The sequence below is a fragment of the Clinocottus analis genome, unplaced genomic scaffold (assembly GCF_023055335.1).
Source record: "Clinocottus analis isolate CAN_PGR_092001 unplaced genomic scaffold, fCliAna1.0.p SCAF_11, whole genome shotgun sequence".
NCBI lineage: Eukaryota > Metazoa > Chordata > Actinopteri > Perciformes > Cottidae > Clinocottus > Clinocottus analis.
The window spans coordinates 10,064,118-10,084,375 of record NW_027175832.1 but is presented as its reverse complement, the minus strand read 5'-3'; the positions used below and the strand labels follow the sequence as shown (position 1 = coordinate 10,084,375).

At 42.3% G+C, this 20,258-nt stretch overlaps 1 protein-coding gene across 1 annotated transcript in view; it reads right to left on the bottom strand.

Annotated features, from left to right (window-relative positions):
* Positions 1–20,258, bottom strand: part of brinp2 (bone morphogenetic protein/retinoic acid inducible neural-specific 2) — a 206,288-nt gene that overhangs the window by 44,676 nt on the left and 141,354 nt on the right. The window contains exons 5-6 of the mRNA XM_068570912.1: positions 19,545–19,650; positions 2,247–2,483 (exon numbers count right to left, since the gene is read on the bottom strand). Of these exons, the coding sequence (XP_068427013.1) occupies positions 2,247–2,483; positions 19,545–19,650 (343 nt within the window). The remainder of the gene's footprint in view (positions 1–2,246; positions 2,484–19,544; positions 19,651–20,258) is intronic.

Sequence of the window (20,258 nt, the reverse complement as noted above, 5' to 3'; positions counted from 1 at the left end):
TTGTTGCAGACAGGCCGGTCAGACATCTGCACTCCGCTGAGTGCACCTCTTCACTTGTAACTTTTGGTAATTGTTTAGCAAATGTGACATGGTCATTAAAAGTTGGACCCAAAACTGACATTTATATTGCCTCAAGCCTGCCCACTTAAGTTTACCACCTTTTGTACTGGAGATATATAATTATAGCTCTGCAAGAGATTCTTGACAACATTTTTATTCACCGTGTATTTAACTGAAACATTATAATTTAAAATTTAAGCTTCCCCCAAATAACCTTGTAAAAGGGACACGTTTGGCACATTTGGTTCATTTTAATTATAATTTGACCTTTTCAGCTTCCCCGTTTGCTCTTCTAGCCTCCATCATATATTTAGAATATTCTTATCTTTCTGTTTCTATCTCACTCATGTCTTTCACCTGGACTCCTGCTCGTCAGAGAGCTGAGGGGGTCAGACGTCGTGTCGTGGTCAAGCTGGCCTACAGCTGAATGTGAGTTGGGTGATGTGGATATTGATGGTCGGGAGGGTTTTATTCATATATTTCTGAGCTTGTGTGAACCTATTTCAAGAACCAACACAGTTCAACCACCTGAGTAAAGTTATCACAAGAGATATGAAGAATTTCCAAAATCAAGATCACATTATTCAGCTTTAGTCATATTTTCTTTTTACACTTTTGCCTTATGACGATGGTGCCTCATTATAGAGAGAGCTGATATTGTTCTGCAATTTTAAATGTAAAACATGGGTATGCATTTTATATGCAAGTGCCTTTTAAAAGGCGAATTATAGAAAATATGTCAAATCAATAAAAGGACCTCAGGGCCCAGAGGGTTTTAAAGAACCTAAAGCAGCATCTTCCATGGTCTATTTATGAAACTATTGTGATGGCCGACCCTGTCACCCATCCCACTGGGAATCTTCCCGTTTCTCCTGATTAGCCGCTCGGTCCTTGTCAGCCACATGTTGTTAACAGAGATGTGTTAGATTCACTTCAGTTGAGTGCTCAATTAGAGCTTACTTGACAAAGCATCCCAGTCACAATAAAGAGTATAAACTGATAAGACAATGCCTGATTGGTCACTTGAGATACAAGCTAGATGAAGAGGCTGCTCTGGCTTCCCTACCATAGAAGAGCAGCCCTGCCAGAGCCCCAAAGCCGCCCTTAGAGACTCCAGAAAAACATGTAGAATGTGGCGTATTAATAATGTGTCTATGTGAAGACAAATCTGCAGCATTGGAGCTGTATTCCAGATAGTTATCATCACACTCCATCGATGACTGTACCTGATTCACCGGTAAATATCACAAATGATCATGAATGTAGAGGGAACGACATTTCACAGGTTCATGCTGCGCAAACAAATTGTTGTTAAAAAATTAACTGCATCCAGCTTGGAGCTATAAAACATCCACATCCCACCCGCCACATCTGGAGCTGAGCAGTCTCACACAACAGCATCTCTGTTCAGCTGTCCAGAGCTCGTCCTGAGCCAAACAACATCGTCATGTGATAATGATGGCCTTTTATCAAATGACACCTGCATAAAATGAAGCCTCAAACAACAATTTCAATGTGTTGATTCAAAGGAATGAAGACAAGTTTGGTCAAGCAGCTCTCAGGGACAATATTGAATGAAAGTGGGTTATTGGAAAAGCTTCTTTTGAAAGGTTTAAACTTTGGAGAAAATATAATTTATGTAACATACACGTATTCTGGTTCGAGCTGTTGGACTGCATTAAACTGCAAGATTAGCTCATTATATCTGCTAAATCGCTGTGGGTTCTTCAGGCTTCTTTGCTCTTGTTAGCATTACTGCTGATTTCTGGGTTTTACATTCTTGGGTCTCGGACTCTTGCCAGGTCTTTTACTGTCTGGAAAACTCGAGGCCTGTCGATCAGGCGCTTTGTGTCTCCTCCTGTGCCAGCTTTCAAGGTCGCAAAACCCAAGTTGCGCTTGTTGTTGCCAAGCGACCGTGACTCGCTAACTGTATCGTTGACTAACCCTGTCTTCAAAAGTTACAATCCCAAAAGTTACAAAAAGTTATGATCCCATATTTTCACTGGATATTCCCAGTTAGAATTTATACCATCGGAATATAAGATACATGCCATCCTGTTTTGTCTTGAACACATTGAAAAGTAAAGCAACTCACACAGTTAGCTTAGCTTAGCAAGGCTGAAGCCGATTTAAACCACCCTCGTTACAAGCAGCGTGAGTTTCATGTATCATTCTGGCCCCCGTACCTGATTCCATGAACTCTTGGTTGAAGCCGTCCCAGGTGTCTCTGCTCTTCTCCAGATTCCTCTCCATGACCTTGATGTCAGCGAAGGGACAGTTGCACTCTGGGAAGCGGGGCGAGCAGTGGCACCAGCAGTCGTTGTCGCGGCAGAGCAGCTCGCCCTCCGAGTTGCACGCCACATAGCTGAGGGCCGCCTCCACAAAACGCCCCCGCAGGAACTCTGGCAAGACATCTTGTAAGCCTGCGGAAAAGACACATTGAGGTATTACTTCAAACTCGAAATAAAGTGTGTTTTACAAGCTCTTCTCACATGCTTTCACACATTATTTTTGGACGGCTGAAAGTAGAAATGTTGAGAATAAAGAGCTGCATTTTTAGCCTCCGAACATAAAATGAGGGACTTTCTTTTTTGATACATGAAAGAACATTGTGAGTCTTTCACAGAGCATATTCACTAAGCTTACAAGGATTGTAAATATTGATTTTTAAAACATATTTCCTTCAAGTATACAATCAGGGTAGCCATAACCGCTTGAAATCAACTGTTTGTATGGACATCTTGAGAATTTTTTTTTTTACAAATTGCAACTGAATGCCCCCTTTGGGGCTTTTTTAAACATACAACTTGATGATAAAGGATGTTGTGTTCTCACAGTTTATGACACTAACTGCTTTTGCTCATGTTCCAATATAAACAGCAGAATACAAGTTGTTTCAGTGCTCATCTGCACAGAGATACTGACGCTCACAGCATGCCTTATGATGTCAGATTTAAATAGAGAAGACATCACCTCATTAGCTGGCTGTTTTTATTGACTTTTAGTTAAGTGAGCTCTCCACACAATAGACTGCAATGCTCTACATGTGTGGGCGTGGCCAAAATGCATAAAATGATGTCTGAAAGGAGGACGTCCTCCCGAACCAATCGACAACCGCAACACACTCTTGACAATCTAGTGTTGGTCCAAGGATAATTTCCTTATACCTGTGTAGCATAATGAAAAATAAATTATGTGCCAATTGCAAACTTTCTTTAAATGCTAAACACATTTTTTCAAATGCATAATAAAACAAATTTGGGATTTCCTTTTCCTTTATTGTAGCGAGCCATACTTGCATTAGACAGAGCAACAGTTACCTTCTTGTAGTAGCTCTGAAGGACTGTAAGCTAACAGCAAGGATGGATTTGGACTAGGGGGGGCATTGACGGCGACCTCCCCCAATTTTCATCATGTCACTGATATATGACCAATCCACTTATTTACGTAATAGTGTTTCAATTAGCGGCAGCCCCTCACAGAGTGGGACATTGTCACAGCAGCCATTGGACACGGGAGCAAAAGCACACGCGTAAACAGTCGATCAAACAAGCCTCTTCGGTTTTCAAGGCTATCATATGTCTCCCTGTCATGTCACACCAACAGAGCCGTTGTTGGCGCCATCAGGAACACCTGGGGTTTCCTATTCTGCCAAGTGCAAAATGTCTGCAGTGAAAAAAAGGCTGATTGGCAGGTTTACACAGCTAACTATGACATGGATCGATGCAAAAATGGTGCCCATGAGCCAATATGGAGACACAGACTTAACCTCTTTTTCATTTTTCAACTTGCATTACTGATCAATTTTAGGCACATTGAATTTTCGGATATGTGACAAACAGACATTTTTAAGCCGATATTTGGGTTCCGTCAGGTTTAATCTGTCCCTCGACCAATCAAACAACCACCCCAATCCGCCGCTACCTGTTCTGTACTTCTACTCGAATCCTCTGAAGCTCACGTCCACGCACATTTCCACTCTCACGAACACTCAATAAAACCTATTCTGAGGAGATTATATAACTGTTCAGGCTGATCTCATACAGGGTTCCTAGCTATTTATTTGGAACAGACTGCATGTGATGAGCTGAAATCAACATGTGTTGCTAGACATTTGAGGGAACTACTGTTTGAGGACATAGCACAGGCAACGTAAAAATAATAAGTTCCTTCATTTTCTTCCGCCCAACGATCCGTGGACGAGGGCTCGATCAAAAAAAAAAGATCTTTCGAGCATGCTGAATCCTTTTAGAACTGGTTATTCTATAGACCAGTGGTTCTCAAATGGGGTTATGTGTACCCCAGGCGGTACGTGAGATTTGTAAAAGATATATTTTTTAAATTGGCATCCAGTTCATAAATTAAATTTGATTCATTGTGTATTAAATCAGACACTGATGGCACAGCGCTGTGTATTTTTTCAACCAAAAATGCTTTGTGCTAGTTAGGGGGAACTTGACTGAAGAAATATTCCACAAGAGTACATCCGTGAAATAAGTTTGAGAACTAGTGGTGTAGACAACACACTGAAATGGATTTTGCTATTACACAATGTACAGTGTGATATTTGCACTGTATTTATAATCAGTCAAACAGAAATAAATTTGCAACGCCAAACACTCCATGTCCTTTAACAGCGGGAGGGTAACATCCCACTTTCAACTTCCATGATTTAAATTTAATAAAAAACAAATAACAATACAGCAATGCTTAGTGGGGTGCAGTCTGTTAAGCCTCAATCAAAAGCCCATGTCTTAAAAGGGCGTCTTCATCCGTGAGGAGCCAGCAGTGTTCCCGAACCCGCCGTTGGTCCGTGTCCGTCTGTTTGTGTGATCATCACCAAGAAGCTCCCTCGCTCTTGTCACTCCGGATGACTTCCAGCAATCCTGTCATGAATACACGTCTCCTCTCCGCTGTTTACTCTTTCAATGGCTTGGAAAGCCATGTAATTAGTAACATTTTTTCCTCTTCCATGCTTTGGCAGGTGCTTTGAGGTTGTTTTTGTGTGTGCGTGTGTGTGTGTGTGTGTGTGTGTGTGTGTGTGTGTGTGTGTGCTCTAGTTGGAAACCTGGCAGGGGTTTCTTCAGTTTTTGGAGACAGCTAAATAACACTCTTTCCAACACCAATAGCAATTCAACTTTTCTTTGTCTCTCCTCCACCTCGCTGTTTTTCGTTCCACTTCTCCTGTTTTTCCGTTCCTTCAGCCACAAAAAAAGTGTGGAGGTTATTCTGCGGAGAGTCAATGTGGTAGTTTTCTTCCTGTCAACTGCTTCTTGGTTCGTGAGAACTTCTGTCCTCTGTGCTCCAACTGTGGTGTATTGGTGGTAGTGAAAGTGGTTTCTAAGTAAGCCTTGGTGTCGGATCGTTCTGCATTAAAGTCTTGTTTGACCACACAGTGACATACAGTAAACCTCCTGAGCACTTCCTGATTTGTAATTTTATTTTTTGCTATTTAAATTATCTGCAGTTTCTCTTACATTTCTACTTTTTTGACTTGAAAAGGACAATATTGTTATTTCACTAAAATCAAGCAGTCTGATTGGTTCATAGTTGTGATACAACACCCACATACCACAGCTATAACTCACTTTCAGAAGTCATTACTTTCACCAACAGGGAGCAGCTTAAAGACACAATTTTATCTGCTAAAAAAGCCACAAAATGGGGAACCTCAAAGGTGAAGTTCTACAGAGGAGTGGTTAGAACAGAAAAAGATCCACCTTCTGAATGATTCCGTGAAAAGGCCACTATCACCTCCTCAGCACTACCACCACAAATTACCTGTTGCAGGTCTCGACACCAGAGACGATGGGCGGAAGTAAAACCACTCTTCAGAACTATAAACTATGAACTCAGAAACCAGAGAAAGTGGAGCAACATCCTCGCGATGCCAGCCATCAAAGCCAACTTGTCGACACTTCCTCAATAGTTGCACAATAAACTATGTAAATAAAGAGCCAGGTAATACAATGGACATAACGCTAGCGTGTGGAAAAAATGAAATATGCTTGCTGCTAGCATTGGTTTCATAGCAACTATGTGCAGGCAGCCAGAACATAATGGCCTATTTTGTTTTGTATTATGTTAATTTATGAAAAATAAACATTGATGCCCTTGAGCAATCGCTTTAGTACAATATGTTATTGTAAATGAAATATATAAACAACTATGAGACTGAAAAGTTTCTGGACCAGCTTTGGTTGGATGTTCACCGTGCGTTCATCTGATAAATTCCACACGTGGCGGGTAAATGGCTGACCCGAGTAAAGTCACGTTTATTGGCATAGCGCATTTAAACACAACAGTAATTGACCCAAAGAGCTTTCCAGTAGAGTCCGATGGGTTATTAACTGCCTCAACACAGGAATACATGCATGTGTAATACAATAAAAGAAAAGTAAGAATGTATTAAGAGGTTCAGAGGAATTGTAATATTGTATGAATCCAACAGTAGGCCAGAAACCAGTAAGAGGACGTTAGAAATCAAGAATGAGCAATTGAGATCTAGGGGAAGCATTTAGGAGCAGTGTGATGTGTACACACTGTGCAGAGAAGAGGACCCGCTCACTGAAACACCGCTGAACAGCATGCTGGGTACAGCTCGCCCCCCTGTGTGAGCTTTTGACACGTACACTGCTTATAAAAAATAATAAATAGTAATCTGCTTTGCTTTGCAAATGTTTAAAGAAGAAGGAAATGCATAATGCATGAAGTCTCAGGGTGACTTCAAATCAACGGCATATTTACTCTTAGGATTCCAACACTTGTTCCCAACCTCCTGGAGGATATTATCTGCGATCAGGTCTGTGTATGTATTACATGTATGTGTAGAGCTGGGACGGAGTGTTTCTGGGACAGTTCAACATGACAATGACAGTGGCCAGTAATATTTAGCCTCTATTGTGAATACCAGAAGAATGGCTGCACATAGAAGGCATGGTGATGAAGAAAACGCCTCCAGGTCGCTGCCTTCCATTGTATTCCATTTTGATTTATAGCCTATTTTAACTTGAATTATAATCAATCTAACATGGGTGTCGTTTTATTAATCACGTACTGCTCTGTGGAGACAGTATTAAGACACTCGTTTAATCACTCAATGGATCAATCAATCACCGACCCTCCATGCTGCCGTCTTGTGAGCACAAGCAGGACTCCGAGAGAGGAGCAGTTAAAAGCGATCGATTGCTTACTTGGTGAGAGTTCAAAGTGGAGCTCGCCGACAGGTGATCTGTCAGTGAGGGCAAAGTAAGTAAGCAAAGAAGGGGAGGCAGGAGAAACAGAGAACAGGCTGTGGTCAGGGAGAGGCAGACAGGAAACGTGAGGCTGAAACGCTGAGGCTGCATAATGCATGAGATGATCTGTAAAGCTATGGGAGACGATGGGGTAGAGAGTGGGGAATGGGTCTGCTGCTGGATGAGGGGTTCAGGAACAGGGGAAAAACTGGAGTAAAACCAGTCCCCATCACTGGGGTGCTATGTTGAATGCCAGCTGTGCTGAGTGGTGTACAATTATCTGCTTTTACTTTACTTTTCTATCTAGTGTTACTTTGACAATAATGTCTATGAGTTTGAGCATGAACCTGAGCACCTCTCAGCTGCCAAAAGTGGTGAAAAGGTGACTAAGATCACACTGAGCTGGCTGCTTACGTTAGAGGGCAAAAGACATCAGTAGTTTCTCAAAGTCAAGGATGCTTAAATAGACCTTCAATGTGAAGTTGCACATCACAATTTATTTTGTGATTATAACATTAGATTCCTCTGCACAATATTCAATATCAAACACTTAGGTCTCCTTATTAAAGAACAAAGTGATTTTACTTTGCTGATCCTAACACATTCAAACTAAATAATACTCATTAAAGCCATCTTTGTTAGCCAAGCATTGGAAGTCCAACAATTACCAAGTTTGTTTGGTGGAATTAAAGCCTTAACATATCGGGTTGATTGTGAACATATTTTGGTTCTACCCACCATCTCTCTCTTTGCTGTTGCCAGCCAATAGTTCACTTTAGCTGCGAGACAGAAGTCTGAACAAACTTTTAAATAAGGCTTTATAAAGCTAATATCAGTGACGATTCAAGAATTTGATTGGCAATTTCTCCCTTCAAATTTGTCCGGAAACTGATTTTTGGCAGACTGCAGAACCGATGGGGAAAGTTTGATAGCATATATCCCATCTTTTCAGATCCTTCGCATATGGTTGTGAGTGTTTGAGCGCAGATTACACACACACACATGCATTCTTGCCTCGAAACAAAAGTACTCGGTCCTCGGTAGAATTCAAAGAAATGTATGACGAAGCATCTTGAAGATCCAGCTGTTGAAGGCTCTTTCCTTCGTTTGTGTGCAGGCACTGCAGTGGTGCCATAGAACAAATTAACTCAATCAGCTCGCTGTTATCCTGACATACTACAGTAGCCGCTCTAACTCGGGTTCATATGACCGTAAAGTGAACATCCACGGTACGCGTCACAGACATGTAAACATTAATGTGGTTACTCGTTGTGACGGCACTCCATTTCAAATACAGACCCATCAGTGTTCATTAACTATCTGATGATATATAGAAGACATTATGATTTGTGCTTTTGCCCGGCAAACGTCATATATATATATTTTTTTCTTGTCTGGCGTCTGTTTCCAGTCCCTACCACGAATTTCAGGATTGTTCTCTGTCTCCTTCCGACGGGGGATTTTAGGGTCATTACCCAGAAGGCTTTCCTTCCATTCAGCCACAGATTTAGATCCCCCCCAGTAGACCAGAAATAACAGACCCACGGCCTCCTCTTGTTCTGTCTCTCAATCTCCAGCAGAGACTACACTTATTTCTACATTTTGGGCAATCTGAAGCTCTTAAGCCTCCCTCTCGACCAACACCCCTATGTTAGCAGCGTGTGTCCGAGTGCTCGGTGCACTTGAGCTCCCTGCTGTCAAGGCCATGCTGCTGCTAGGACCCTTGGAGAGTGTGCCTTCTCTCAGAGTCTTGGGCTTTGGCGGCAACTTGGCTTTAACACACCGTCTAGTGGATGGGCTGGCACTGAGGATGCTGTATCACACTCCGTCTCTATTCATGTTTATCTCCTTGCCTGCCTGTCGTTTACTCTTTCTTTCCATCCGGCTGTCACTTGAATTTCCTGCAGACTGGCTGCAAAGCAGGAAATGCTAATTTTCTTTCAGCCGGGGGTTGTTTTGTGCTCTCTCGCTATACTTTTGTGTTCTTTCGAAAAGACATTCAGCCACATGGTGAAGGAGTGCAAAATGCTGGGCAGTAATGTTGGGAAGAGATAGATTTGAGTCTAGAAAGGGTAAAATGCCTCCGTAGTCCCCCCACTAGCTTTTTTAAAGGATAAAGTTTTACCCGTCACTCTCCCTTGACCTTTCTGCATCTCTCCCTCAGTTTAAACAACCTTTACATTTTAGACCCCCATTTAGGGATCATGATGTCAGAGGAGGCACCGGCGGGGCATTTGGCTAGCCGTTTATGTGCTGTGTTACACAGTGACAGGTGGTGCGCTAAGAATTTGTTTCAGTGACTGCCCAGAGTTGGGCCCGAGCAGTGGGAGGCATTTGACAGACCTCTCGCCCTGCAGGAGCTCACAAGTGTCGTACAGCATCTGTCCCTAGGCCCTGCTGCTGCTATTGATGAAATTCCAGCAGAGTTCTGAAGGCGCATTTGGGGTGCTGTGTGACGGGGGTGGGCTGTTAGAGGTTTTCCTGGAGTTCCTCTGAGAGGCCACCAAGCAGCTGTCAGCAGGCAATGGTGTCATTTTTGACTTGAAAGCAGGGCCTGCAGATTCACATTTTTGTGCTTTCATTATGAAACCCTTTCTAGCTAATACACAGAGAAACTACTTTGGCTGTGTAATGCACTGAGAGCACGTCTATATTGTGTTCCAGGGAAATCTATTATACGCGCTTATTTCCGTCACCGGGACTCTGACAACATTTGGAATTGAAAAGGAATGTTTGCTTGTATTTATACCGGACTATTGATGTGTGTACATACTATATGTTTACATAGCTTTCATGAATTTATGATACTGGAGAGGGTTTCAATTTTGTGGGTAACGAGATTGTGTTGTCGAGCTTGTGATGGATCGATTCAGCCTTTCGTAGGTCTGCATAGATTCTCTGTTTTACATGCCGAGACGAGTCGTGGTCCAACACAGAGGGAGGGTTTTACAATTCAAACAAGTACAGCGCAAGACTTGAGCAGGTCTGTGTGAAAGCACCTGGTCGATGGAGATGAGAGAATATGACTGGGTGTCCATGAGGCGGTGGACATAATCGAGGCTTCTTCCATTATAGTTGGTGGGTACAAGAGGGGACAGGTGCCAGGGAAGTGCTTTTTCACAGGAGAATGCAGAAAAAGGAACAGGGAGGAAATAAGAGATGAGATTACATCCGCTTTATTGAATGTTCGACTGCCACTACGACCCAACAGCTGTTCTTTGTGCTGGAGACCCTGAAAATACTCCTTGAGGTCTCCGAGGACGACTAAAGTGCCCATTTTGTACCTGCCAGTATAAAAGGGAGATCAAAGTCTGGTGGACTGTTATTTCCAGCTACAGGGGGATGAAAGCTTTTTGGTTTAGCGTTCTATCTGTGGCTCGAAATTGTCGTCCAATGACAATGTTCAGTGCCTATGCAGGAAGTAGCCTGCCTATATATGTATGTACTAATGTGGACAGTAAGGGTATGAAGGTCAGAGTTTTGATGGGTATGTAGCAAAGTGGACTTTCATGCAGAAAAGTATGTTCGCCCCATGTGACAAACCTGCAATTGGCCCTCTACTACGTTACCATGGAACCCACACTGTCACTAACTGCACAACCGCAATAGATGCTATCTAATTATTGGAACAAATAAAAAACAATTTCAGAGAGAAGCATATGCATATGAAAAATATCTCCAGACCTGTACGTCGGTTAATGTCGAGCTCACCTTCTCCAGACTAGAAGCAACGCATTATTGTGCCTGGCAGGATCATGACAATGCACTTAGTGCAGTTCTATTCACATGGTCATTGCAACAAACGTGTGCATACTGAAGCAAACATAGATCCAACCATATGGGAAAAGCTTGCTGTGGGCAGTGAAAGACTGAAGTGAGAGGCAGGGCATTATGTTCTCCAGAGAACTCTTCCATACCCCTCTCTCACTCTCATCACAGGAACCACAGGAGGGTGATGAAGCAAGAGTCCACACTGAGATGTTGCACCAATCCTGGAAGTCTCACTCTGTGGGTGTTTCCTCACTGCCACATTTACTGGCCCATGCCCATCATCCATCCTCATTTAATACTCTGTTCATCACCTGGTACTTGTTCAATCTCACCCCTCAACTCTTCTCTTTTCTAAGTGCCCGACCCCCCCTTCATACGTAAAACCACAAAGTCTGTGTAAGTGGACAGTGTCCTCAACAATGTAATCGCTGAGATAGGGTCTTAAAAGGGAGGTGGTTTTAGGCGCTGGCACACTGTGGACGATTCTGTGGACGGATAAATGCGGCAGGGTGGACATCTTAAACATTGTAATCTTTTCAATCTAATTGTTTTGACCACATCAGCACCTGAGCTTGTTGATTTCAGAGATAACTACTATTAGGGCTCTGAATATGAATGTATGATTAGTGAAAGTCCTACATAACATTTCCTGGGGGCTCTTTAGCGTCTATACAGGACTAGCATCTGTACGGGACTTTCAACTAACTCCAAAGTAAATCCATCCTTGTCATTATTTGAAGACATAGCATAAAGAGTGGGATGTTTGATAGGTAAAACAAACATGGACTTTCACAGAGATGGTCCACTGTTTTCTGTGAACCCAAAAGTCAACATTGACTTATTTTACCCTAGCTTTGCTACGTAACTTCAATCTCTAACTAACTCTAGTTACGTAACGAACATAGCCTGCAGGGAAGTCACAAACATACTTATTATGCCCCAACCACAATATTTTCTAAAAACCGGAACAAGTACTTTTGTTGCGTTAGCAAACCTATGAAACCAAGTAAACCTATGTTGGAAGTTTATTTAGAAAATACACTGACCCGCCCCTGAAAAGACCAAAACTGATGCTAGAAATAGTCTCCTGCCACCAACTAAGTGCCGGGATTCGACTACGTTGGGATTAAGGGTGTGTTTGCATGCCCATCACAGCTTGTCTTTCTGTATAATGTCATGTTTGGAAATGGTAATAATTCCATAGCCAAGGGAGCTGTTACATTCCCGGGCGAAACAACATCACTGTAGGTCCTACAAAACCTTCTGTCAGGAGCGGCCAAGCTGTTTACTCTGACATCCAACGACGAGGGGGCACTGTTGTCTTAGAGTCCGTATTTCCATGAGTGCGCACCTGCCTTCGGGTGAAGTTTGTTCTCTGTAACCCTTTGTCCACACAAGGAGGGAAGGGGAGTTGGTTTTGTGAAAGAAGATTATGTAAACTGAAAGCTGCTCAAGTCAACTGGTAGAGTGGTTTCTGCATTTTTGTGTCTCTATTCTGCATTTTTAGCACCCTGGACTCTGGATGTGTTGTTGATGCACTCGTACTCAAGCACACCGCCCACACTCGAACACACACATTCACAATGGAGCTGCATGACCGATAACCCAAAGTGGAATGCTAAAAAAGCCTTGCGAAAAAAACATTCAACACAATGATAATGACTTTGCAAGTCCACTTCAGAGCATGGCTTTGAGGTCGGAGCTAAGGTCAGGCTGTTTCTTGACAATCATTAATGATGAGACAAGGACGGCCACTGTTGACACTGAAGCAGTGGTCTCCAATTCACAGGAGGCACGCAAACACTCAGGCGAAGCCTTAAGGTACACACCCAAACATGCACACACATTCAGAGTCGGAGATCAGAGAGAGAAGGAGAACAGCGGAGCGTTGAGGCATTCGGGGAATAGAAAACACAAAGAGACTTTTTCTACTTGGCTGGAAAACGTACAGCTCTGAGAGTCAGAGTTTCCACCATATCACCACCAGATGATGTAAGCCGTTTCTGTCCTACGAGTCTGATACGGCAACTTTTTCTTTTCTTTCAAGATTCTTCAGCAGTAGAGAGGCTCAACACACAACAGGGCTGTGTAGTTACAGCGGTTCATCCTCCTACAACGGAGGGATTGAGCAGGGATTGAGGCCTTCACGCACTTAATATGATTGCTATTAATTTGCTCGTCAGTGTTTTTTTTAGCGATGTAGATTTTTTTCTGAGCTTTTTTAGTTGTGAATCAATATGTACACCTATCCTGCACAACATCCTTTCAACCTTTACAAAAGCGGTGCAGACCAGATCCGCTCCTTTCGTTGTTACCTTTCACAATAATAGCCCGAGACATACACTGTCTGTTTATTAGAGGGAACTCAAATTCATTTGTTAAAGGAAACTCAATAATAAAATAGGTTCCAGCAGTTTAGGCTGTACAACAGATTACCTCAGACAGACGAGGTAGTAGTTGGTGCTCTGCCGCTGCAAATCTATTCAAATCAGATATTGTGAAAATGAATGAAATTCACATCACGGTCGGTATGAATAGTTTTGACGAATATATTGGCAGGCAAGTATTCCGCATGGTCTGTACAGGCCTTTACTTGGAAGTACTAACGACACAACGATTCCATTTGAATGAGCTCCCCCACAGAGATACCCCTTTTTTTTAAGTAGCATTAAACCCATTCCTTAATGAATGATTCCGCTAGGCACCTAGGTACCGATTTTATTTGGCCCTACGAAAGCCAGAAACAACTTGCACAACCTAATTCTTGTTGATTGGGCTGCCGGGATAAGAGATCTGAAATTCCAGTCAAATGGAAGCCATCAGGCTAATTGGCAGGAATTAGAGGATTGAGTTTCAGACAGCAAACGCATCATGAATTACACCATTCGCAAATAGGAGGAAACTTTAACTCTATAACGGAGTGCAATACACTCCATATAAAGACAGTGCATAAATATAGTGCATTTAAGAAATTACATTTGAACAAAGATACAGTTAATCTACGACCAATGCCTTAATTTACCGACAAGTATATCTTCCTTAGCACTCGACCTGATGAATGAGGTGTCTAAACTCATTTCAAATACATATATTGATTATTTATAGCTCACTGAATCTTTGAATGCCCTTAAAACCATTTTACTTCGTCAGCCTCTTAATGCAATTGGTGGGGCCCAACACAAACACATAATTAGTTTTGTATTCTGAAACATAATGGTTGTCTAACATAAGAGATGTCCATACTTGTGCTTTTCCCTCTGTCTGAGAATGTGGGTGGGCCTTTGCTGGTCTATCAGGGTTTCTATGCACCTATAAAAACTTTTATAACAGAAGACTAGGAATCCGATCCGTATCATCCTCTGTTCATCTTATAGCATGACATCTTTTACTACAAAATCATCCCGTCTTACATCTCCAGGAGAGCCTCTCTTATTAGAGAAAGCACTTTGGAATGTTTTTTTCATGTTTAGCCATCCCCTTCTTTATTTGTGTCACAGCAGAGAGCTGCTTTTACAACACATTGTCGAGGGCTGTGCTATTAATATTTTCTTATTGTTGTGGGTCTTCCAACACCACTGCTGACACCACGGTGTGAAATATATATTTTTTCACTGGTACTGAACAATCTGGAAAGCTGAGAGGGAGTGCGCAGTGGAGAGATACTTGTCTTCTCTACCAGTGCATTATATCCTTTCCATTATTATAAGTTCCATTACTTAAAAACAGAAGATTCATGAAAAATAGTTTGGGTTTAAATAACTATGGTACTTGTGTTGTATAAGAATAAGGTGTAAGGGGTTAATTACAGAAGTGGCGTCACTTAGGTATTGAAGTTATGTGACAAATAAGTTGACAATTGGGTTAAAATCACTACAGATGTGACGTTACTTAAGTACAGTTTTGTGACAAGTATGTTAACGTTTGGGTTCAAATATCTATAGAAATGTAGTAACTTAACTACATACGATATGTGACATTTAAGTCAAAGTTTGGGGTGATATAAATAAGGTGGCATTAAATAATTTATCTTCACGTCATTTAAACATGGTGTTTAAGGAAAATTTTAAAAAGTATTATGTTTAGATTGTTTTATGCGAAAGTACAACTGCAAAAACCGCATGAGCTCATTTAACTTGCCGCGGCGAGACAGGAGAGCAGGCTGTAGTCAGCCCGACGAGAAAGTTTAATGAATTCACTGATTAAAAGGGATCATCGAGCGTAGATAGTCACAGTGACCTTGTTCTCCTCCAGATTTAACCGGCAGAAAGCAGGCTTTATGTGCCAGAAGAACCGGGACCGGGAAGCCCAGACCAAAACAACGATTAGAGAAGACGTCGGCAAAAGCATCCACATCCCTTAAAGTCACCGGCTTGGACTAGAATGCATGAGGAGAGTGGGTGATGAGGACTATGTAGTTAGGGAGGTAGGAGGCTGGTTTGTAAATATACAATAATGTGTCTGTCTAACGCAACATCCCCCAAACACACAAACTGACGGGGACGGGAGCTGTTGTCTAATGATACCGAGTGCAACACGCTTTATTTCTCAAACTCTGTGTTACGACAACATCTGCGTGAATTGAACTTTGATCCAAACTCTCTGTGTTCTGCGGGTGGTCCGATTACCGAGGTCCCTTGAGTGAGTTCCCTGTAGCGTCACACGAGCAGTCAGATTCAAGTGCATACAGCATCAGGTGTAAAAAGATTAAATCATCATCGAAGGAAACCAGCCACAACAATGCTTTGACACAAACTATAACTGTAACTTTAGTTTGGGATGTTTTCAGGTGCGTCATGGGGGATCTTCAAGTTGTCACGTGAAACTGTCCTGGGGGTGTTTTTACATTCATATATGTGTCATGACTCAAGACTAGTATGAAACACATGTATACATAGAAAAGAAAGCCTCACAACGCCTGATCCAACGCAGGATTTTTACAAAGAGACAGTATTTTTCTCCCTGTTAGATGGCGCACGGCAGCCAGATCCCATGCCGATAATACTCATCACTTCAGAAGCACAGAGCATGCCGGCTGCATTCCAACACTATTGCCTTTGGCCCGATACAATGGCGAAGCAAATTACATATACGCTTTGGAGAAATCGGAAGTGTAGCCACTGTGAAGCGGTCGCTCAATGAAACGTGTGATACCTCACATTTGGGATTAGGACGGTCCCAAGGACGAACTTAAATGACGGGAAAAGTTCGGTCCCCCTTTGACTCCTTTTTTGGAGGAGGTTACAGATCAGTGCTGGTAATTATTCTCTTGAAGGAAAGGAGAAGAATGTGTGGCCGGGGAGCATAATGGTATTTTGATATTCTCTCCTTTCTTTTATGCTCTATTAATATTTGTGTCCATTAGCCAGTCTGCCCACACGCCTGTGATGTTCCAGTACGAGCCAAAAACCGTCGACAAGAAAGTTTTGATCATCATTTCAGAAGAAGTATCTGCGACTGGATTATTAACACCTGAAGTGATACAATCCACAGATTGCCTCAGAAATGATATTGTCTCTGCTTTATCAAATAGAAAATGCAGATGCACTGGTTAGCCGGCCCTGAACATTAAAAACGCTGACCCCATTGAAAATCCAAGGGAGATGATCATGAGAGGCAGTGACGGTTAAAAATTGTGATGTAAAACAAATTAAAGACTGGAAAGTTAGAGCGAGCACAAAATTATGTTGGCTTGTAGTATGGGCCCCACATTTAAGAGGAAAAAAGAAAATCTATTTTATAATATTGTACTAATGTATGTTTTAAACCATAAACACAATTTCCCTTTAAATATTGTTTTACCACATTGTTCTCCTGATTCAAATATCCTATCTATGAATATGCCAAAAGTCCATCATTAAGACCTGTGTTCACATGTAGGGATTTTTAAATATGTATTTATTGTATTTTATTTTTTTTAAAAATTCATAGATGCAACTAAACAAAATCCTAATTACTATTTATTACAAAAGAAAAAACATTATTCTTTTTAGAGTTGTTAGGTGAGCACAATGCTCACACACAGCATTACTGTCTGCACAGTGAAGCTCAAACATCCAAGTGAATTAACAAAAGGCAAAACATATTAGTATTGACTTTATTAAAGAAATGCATTCAGTCAAGGTAAATGAATCATCATGATACAAATTAGCTTCAATAATTGGATTCTACTTTAACAGGGAGCAGTGTTTTTGAGAATGTGTCAGACTGAAACTCTTTATTTAGAGGAGAAACAGACTGTATGGAAGAAGTGGACGTGACATCATACCTTTTACTGGCACCATTTACCATCTATCATATTTACCTATTATTGCCCAATTATTATTGTTTTTATTATAGTTTTATAATATTATTTTGCACCTTTCACCGAGTCAAATTCCTCATATGTTCAACGTACCAACAATAAGTTGAGTATTAAATTACGGTCGCCGCCATGTTGTTTTTTCGCAACCAATGAACGGAAGTGACGATATTTGGAATGCGTAGGTATGTTATGTATGTTGCGTAAGCAGAAGCAGTAGGAAGATAATGATGCATAGCAAAAAAAAATGCAAATATGGCAAATACTGATCCCACAATGCGCTGGAAGTAGATGTATTGTTTGCCGTTCACCGGCCACCTCCTGCTTCGTCTTGGTATATTTGTCTTTTATTGGAAGTAGCATCAATGAAATGATTTTATGCAGTAAATTGTGCTTTGAAAACTGGAAGTGCTGGCCGTGAACCGACTTGTTCTTGATGCCATTTGTGTTCACATTTGGATGCGAACGGGAGCCTGACGGACCGTTGAGGTGGGGAGGAGGGGAACGGTTCCTTCCAAAATGCCATTAGGCGGTTTAATTAGGATCCAAGCAGACCTGCTGATGCAGACGTGGCACAATGCAGCAGACATTATCCAGTACAGGCACAGCTTCATTTCCCTGATCGCCAACGCTGGCCGTTAATTCATTTAGAATTAGCCCTGCTAATGAGCGCTTCTTACGCTAACCTTAATTTGTTTGTTCCCTTAAAATGGACATAGTTGGTTCTGCTGAATGGGAAAGTGGGCCGGGCTTGTTTGCCACAAAGTCAATAGTTTAGACTTTTCTGGATGTACTGCTGTGAAACTGAACATTAAGCACAAGTCAACAGGAAACGTTCACTCAGTAGCTGGTGTACGCCTCCCCACTCCCAAACTAAAGGGGAGTGGAATGTCACTGAATTGTCCCTCCCAACTTCCTTTCAGTGGCAATTGTGACCAAAACAGAGACTTATACGTATAGTTTGTGGCCTTACCTTAATGAAGCATAACATATCGAGTATGGATTTAATCTGCAGAAAAAAAACAAGACTTTTTCCATGGATGTCAGTTTTTGAGCCTCGTGCTGCGTTCACACCAACATTAACCGCTCCAGCTTCCTCCCTCGAGAATAAAAGTGTGTTCACACCAAACGCAGCGGATTATAATCAAGCTGTGATGGAAAGTTAGAGGGGGCGTGGCTTATATCCAAACGCGCTTTCGCATTGTCTCAAACACTTCATTCGCGCCGCCTGGCAGAAAAAGCGCTTTTTTGCAACCTATCGCGTCTGTGCATTGAATTTCAGTTAATCTGGTCGCGTGTCCAATTCACGCCGCGTTTGGTGTGAGCATGGCACTACTCTTTCCATTTACCTCACTCTTTTTGCTATTCTGTTTTGCACTGGTAGCAATGCCACTTCCACACCCTGTTGAACATAGTATTCATATTTTGTACGCTATCCTTTCTTTCGTATTCCTCTGTTTTAATCTTTAATCCCTGTCTGGCACTCAAATCTCCTTCAGTAGTCAAGTTATATCTTATCTGTTGTTACTGCAACACTCGGTGATCACTTGTGGCCACTTGCCAGCCGCTCAATAAATGTGAATAACTGCAACCACGATGGTCATGAATCTGCACTAAAGAAAATATTAGCCTGATTAGCGCAGCTGTTAGCGAGATTAGCCGTGCAGACGCGCGACCCACTGCTACGCCTGGTGGAGCTTATTAAAGGTTATTAAGCTGAGAACATTGCTCAGACTATAGCAGCCCGATAGAATGTCAACTGTTATTTAACACAAAGGGCTTGTCCATGGATTACCACTTCCTGTGGGATTTCCCTCTGCGCACAGTGTTCCAGGTGAAGTTGGAAGGGGGTCAGGGAGGGGTCAGTGTGGCTGGATACGGTCCATCCACAGCTCGGCAAGATAACAGTTTCCTCCCCCGAGAGACCGAGAGTCGGTCAGGCAAAACAGCCATATGAACCACTGCAGCGTAAAGTAAAGGGTCATCCCGGCCAACTACTACACACAGGAGGTCACAGGCCTGGCAGGGTGGCGGATGGAGGTGTTGTCAAATCTGTCTGCAGACCTTTTTCTTTGGGGGTGTGTGTGGATGTGTGTGCGTGGACAGTTTTAAGAAGAACATATGTGAGCGATGGTCTGTGTGTGTGTGTGTGTGTGTGTGTGTGTGTTATCAAGCCTTACCCTTTAGGTGGATCTTATTTTCCGGGCTGTGCACCAACACCGAGCTAACTGAATCCAAGCTGTCATAGTTACTGCAGCCGAGAGGACCCGTCCTTGTCTCGGTTACCTGGGAAACAGAGGAAGGACAGATCTATTTCAAATATATGTTGCTGTTGTTGTAACTTTCTTTTTTTTTCACATTAGCGCTGAATGAGGCAGATGTTTTGTTTCCCGTTTATGGCAGTCACGAGCGCGGGCGGAGGCCGGCGGGAGGATGGGATAAGGCGGAGCCCTGACAGCAGAGACAAAGACAACGCCATGTTTTGCCTCTTTTTCTCGTTCGCTCCCACAGCTGCAGCCGCCAGAAGGGAGAGAGAGAGAGACAGAGAGAGAGAGAGGGAGAGAGGGAGAGAGAGGGAAGGAGAGGGAGAGGGGGAGAGAGGGAGAGAGAGGGTTTCAACTTTGAAGAGACACACAGGGAAGTTCGAGCTGAGTCTTGGTCTAATAATGACCAGTTGTGTGCGTGTGCGTTTGTGCGTGTGTGTTAAAAGGCAACCATATTTGTGGTGGGCGCATCAGATGCTAAAGATGAGGCATTAAATATGGTGTTGTTCTGCACAATGAGTTGATCAGAATTAACATTTTTAAAACGTTACATGACTTTTATAGAATATTTCTTTTCACCGATTAAATAAGAGAGAAAACAGGAAATGTAACATCATTTTTTTAATATGT